General features: G+C 41.2%; 1 protein-coding gene across 1 annotated transcript; it reads right to left on the reverse strand.

Annotated features, from left to right (window-relative positions):
* Positions 1 to 1,842: 1,842 nt before the first annotated feature.
* On the reverse strand, positions 1,843 to 2,966 carry LOC109427838 (uncharacterized). The gene is made up of 2 exons (XM_019703423.3): positions 2,629 to 2,966; positions 1,843 to 2,571 (listed from the first exon to the last, which is right to left on the reverse strand). Exons 1-2 carry the CDS (start codon positions 2,685 to 2,687, stop codon positions 1,848 to 1,850), a joined length of 783 nt encoding a protein of 260 aa, XP_019558968.2. The 5' UTR covers positions 2,688 to 2,966; the 3' UTR covers positions 1,843 to 1,847.
* Positions 2,967 to 5,160: the final 2,194 nt, after the last annotated feature.

Consider the following 5,160-nt stretch of genomic DNA (forward strand, 5'->3'; position numbering starts at 1 on the left):
AAAAAGGCAAAAGGTTATTGCAACCATAACAAATTGCAAATACCCTATCGAAAATCAAAAAGCGCTCCATAAAGAATGAACATATGTTCCATGAAAATGTGCAATGTCACCCGTAAATAATTGAAAACGTTCCATACTTAATAAAAAATGTACCGGTAAAACATAAAATTTTCTCATTAAAAGTGAAATTTTGCACCAATAAATAATACTGAAATGCTCCATAATAAAATACAAATGCTCCATAAAAAAATAAAATTGCACCCATAGAAAAGTGAATATTGCTCCATAGAAAAATTAAATTGCACCATAAAAAATTGAAATTGCACCATAGAAAATAGACAAATGCTCCATAAGTATTATCAAACTGCACCACATAAAATACAATTTGCTCCATAAAAAATTAAAAAATCTCCATACCTTTAAACATTTGCACCACTAAAGCAGTGGAATGTAAAGCAATTCAGCCCTGTCGAATTAAATTATGAGAATATGCTATTTATGGACGATTTTCAATTTTTCATGGAGCAATTCGTGTTTTCTATGGTGTAGTTAGATAATACTTATGGAGAATTCATCTGTTTTTTATGGTGCAATTTCATTTTTTTATGGTGCAATTTAATTTTTCTATGGAGCATTATTCAATTTTCTATGGGTACAATTTTATTTTTTATGGAGCATTTGCGTTTTTCTAAGGAGCATTCGTATTTTATTATGGAGCATTTCAGAATTATTTATTGGTGCAAAATTTTACTTTAAATGAGAAAATTTTATGGTTTACCGGTACATTTTTTATAAAGTATGGAACGTTTTCAATTATTTATGGGTAACATTGCACTTTTTCATGGAACATATGTTCATTCTTTATGGAGCGCTTTTTGATTTTCTATGGAGCGTTTCTATTTGTTTATGGGTGCAATAAATAGGTTGCCGTTAAAAAATGCTAAAAATGTTCAATCATGCAAAAAAATATATGATTTCGGCTCGGTTATGCCCTTGTGGCGCCCGAGCCTTCTTAATAAACGAATAAGTAAATAAAAAAACATTAAACATTTACCATTTTGAGGCTGCAAGTCAGCTTTCTACAGAACAATCAAATTGGAAGGGTGTAGTTTTTGGAAAATTGCAATTATATGACATCTAACATAGATCCGCTAAGAATATTACTCACAGTGTATTTGTTTAAGTCCTCCAAATACCCTTGAACAGCTTTGTTCACATCATTTTAACCCAACAAACCGATTTCGAGTTTAAATTTTTTTTAAGGGAGGATTTTTAGTTTTTTTATACGCTGTTTTAAAAGTTTGGAGAACAATATTGCAAAACTAAAAACATGAAAAACATGTTCCGATAGAAGCTGAAATGCCCCATATAGATTTTTGCAGTTTCATTCAAATCCATCCACTCCGAGCAGAGATATTAAATGTATTCGCGATTTACACCTTTTCCCATTGCACATGTAATATAGCGCTAGTTCACCACTGGACTAACGCACGAGTTTTCATGAATGCGAAAACGTAAATAAAGTGCGCGATTGCAACAAATTAACTCGGTGTGTTCAGAGCACTTATTCAGCATAAATCAAAGAAATAGTGCGCCGAAGACATCAACTGGATTTGATGCAATCGCGCACTTTTATTAACGTTTTCGCACTTATGAAGACTGAATGCGCAGTCCAGTGATGAACTAAATGCGCAAAAAAAAAATGGAAACATGTTTTGTTATCACAATCACAAAACCTAAAGCAGCTATTTGAATAAACTACATTGCTAAACATTTTTGATATTATTTTACGGATGCTGTGATATACCCGAAATTGAAATTATCAGCCACGTATTTCGTGAATCCTCCTACACTGAACCAGCGTCACTTTTATTGTAGCTCTGCATATTTATATAACCCGAATTTTTACCATACCGAATTCGCTTCGGCGCCACCACCGTATGGTCTTCCGCTTCCGTTGAGTTTAGTCGGAGAATGTTTCGTACCGTTTCGTTTGGTTTCGCAATGGTTTGATTCAGGAAATGCGGAATCAACATCGATGAAACGTACCGGGGTTTCGTCAAGCCACTGACGTAGGGGTTGGCATAAGCTTTGGCTACTGGTTGGAACTTTGGAGAAACTGGTGGGTACAGTAGCTGTCCTGGAACAGGTTCTTGGCTGTAAAATCTACTGTTATGTGACATTCTGAAATTTTCTTCGTCGGAATATTCGGCTTTTTCGTGCTGAAAGGATGGCAGCCGTTGAACTTGCTTCTCGGTGCGAGATTTGGCTTTGGCGCTCTTTTTGGAGGTGAAGGGTGGCGGCCTTACCAATTCTCGATTTAGGTACAATCGAAGTAGGTAGTCTTCTATGTAGTTTTCAATCATTTCTTCAGATTCCGCCGCTGTAATATCGCTTCTTCTAATTACGGCTCTCATACTCGGCTTCCTCAAAAGGCGCAATTGTTTGATACACTTGCATTCATCACCGTTATCGTGGTCCACGTATCGTTTCAACGGAATCATCGAGTACTCGCGGCGATTCTTCCAGTAAGGCACATTAGATGGAGCATTGATGCTTCTCATGGGAATACTAAAATAAGCACAAATTTATTAACGATACAACGACAAACACTAAAACTTCTCACACCGTCTCGCGCTCAATTCTGCACCCGCCAAAGCAACCAAAATCACCAAACTTCGCCACATCTTGCCCCCAACTGCCACGCGCGATCGATTCTGACTTCAGACTGAAACTGCGATCCACCTGCGATCACTGCCCTTCCGTTAATGAGTCGATCTAAAGACGAGCCAAAAAAGATGTTTAGGGTTTACGGTCTCGTGCCGACTAAAGTACATCAACGCATGATTGAGCTCCAATCCATCGCCAACTGTTGTGTGGTTCGTAATACGCAAAGGAAAAGAGCCAGCATGCAGACTTGCCACACAGGCTTGCTCGACCTGGCAGTGGTTTCCAATCAAGGTTAAGAATTTCAATTTATTATAAAGCTCATTTCAGAAGAACTTCAAATTTTAACAAGTTTTTCGTTTACCAAAATTGAAAAATAACACTGCTCGACAAAATTTTAAAAAAGTTCGTGTTATGGGATGAGAAAAAAGAACAGGGGCTGGACATCCTAGAAAACCAGAAGGATGGGCAGGAGATGTTGCAAAAATGACAACTCTGCAAAGATTGTGTTTACGAGAAATCCGGTACAATGCGTCGTAAGGCACAGCTAATAAGATGGGCTGACTTGGTCGAGGAGTGATTTGGTGAGTGTACTACTTACTTTCTTTCAATCCTGAGCAACAATGGTTGTGCGGAGGGCCGAATAGAAAGATCTCCATCCTGGGCGATTGCCAGTTATCATCGCTTTAACCTGTGGCCAGGTCAAATTCTCTCGACTTTTTTATTACCTTGTAGATTCTGCGCTGCCATGAGCCTCTGGGTGCCTCTGCGGCAATGTCCTGCTGTGTTCTAATGTAACGCTTGCTTGCAGATTCTCCGCCCCTGCATAGAGTGTGGCCGACTCACCTCCACTTTCGATCCCTAATTCCTGTCGCTATCGGCTTTTGATGACATCGACGATGATAAGCTCCGTATTGGAAATGCAATGGTCAGACCACCATGCGCGAATTATATACCGCAGGCATCTATTGATAAAGACCTGCAGCCTGGCGTACAGCAGCGCAGATTTCACGTTCGAGTTAAAAATTCGGATTTTGGTTGCGTCGACTAATCTGCTTCTTCTCTATACATTTCTTGAACTCGCAAATCATGATCCGTGCACCTATGTTGATCTTGGTGCCGCCATCGGCCGCCATTTGGCTACCAAGATATTGGAAACTTTCAACATTCTTCATTGATTGCACAGCTACCGCGAAGCTGGACGGGTTTACCGTGTTTACATCCAACGATTTAGTCTTGTTGGCGTTGATGGTAAGACCTGCCGCTGAGGAGTGATTGGCAAGATCATTGAGCTTGCTCTGCTTATCAGAGCGCAGTTGAGCTAGAAGAGCAACGTCATCAGTCAGTTCGAAGTCATTTAGGTGCTCCATGGTAATGAACTGCCACAGCAATCCACGATTCGGTTCACGGTCAATCGCACCTACCATGATCTCGTCGATCACGATGAGAAATAGTAGCGGAGATAGTAAACACTCTTGCTTCACTCCAGCAAAGACCCGGATGGGATCGTACTACAAGATACTCTCTCAAATTTTATGCCGCCGTCTATCACCGATTGCAAGAGCGTTCGTGGGGCAATATCAGGCTCGATTCATGGGTGAACGCGCTACAACGGACCAGATTCGCCATCCGCCAGGTGTTGTAGAAATGCCGCAAATACAACGTGCCCACACATCACTTGTTCATCGATTTCAAATCCGCGTATGATACAATCGATCGAGAACAGCTATGGAAGATTATGCACGAATACGGATTCCCGGATAAACTGATACGATTGGTCAAGGCGACGATGGATCGAGTGATGTGCGTAGTTCGAGTATCAGGGACACTCTCGAGTCCCTTCGAATCTCGCAGAGGGTTATGGTCTTTCGTGCTTGCTGTTCAGCATTGCTTTAGAGGGTGTAATTAGGAGAGCGGGGATAAACACCAGTGAAACGATTTTCACGAAGTCCGTTCAGCTGCTTGGTTTCGTTGATGATATTGATATTATTGCTCGTAAATTTGGGACGATACGGAAACGTACATCCGACTAAAGAGTGAAGCCAGGCGAATCGGATTAGTCATTAATGTGTCGAAGACAAAGTACATGATGGAAAAGGGCTCCAGGGAGGAATCACCGCGCCCGCCACCCCGAATGTATATCGACGGTGATGAAATCGAGGCGGTTGAAGCATTCGTGTACTTGGGCTCACTGGTGACCGCCGACAACGACACCAGCAGAGAAATTCAGAGGCGCATAGTGGCAGGAAATCGTGCTTACTTTGTACTCCGTAGAACTCTACGATCGAATAAAGTTCGCCATAACACGAAGTTAACTATCTACAAAACGCTGATTAGACCGATAGTCCTATGTGGTCACGAAATATGGACCCTACGTGCAGAGGACTAACGCGCCGAACGGAAGAAATTGTGTACCATCTACGGTGGAGTGCAGAAGGAAGACGGGACTTGGAGAAGGCGAATGAAACACGAGCTGCATCAGCTGCTGAGAGA

Source organism: Aedes albopictus, chromosome 2, assembly GCF_035046485.1.
Source record: "Aedes albopictus strain Foshan chromosome 2, AalbF5, whole genome shotgun sequence".
NCBI classification, from domain to species: Eukaryota; Metazoa; Arthropoda; class Insecta; order Diptera; family Culicidae; genus Aedes; species Aedes albopictus.

Coding starts and splice junctions, on each gene's coding strand:
- LOC109427838 (XM_019703423.3), bottom strand. CDS start 2,687: ATGTGGCGAAGTTTGGTGATTTTGGTTGCTTTGGCGGGTGCAGAATTG. Junction 2,572..2,628: donor GCAGAATTGAGCGCGAGACG/GTGTGAGAAGTT, acceptor TGCTTATTTTAG/TATTCCCATGAGAAGCATCA.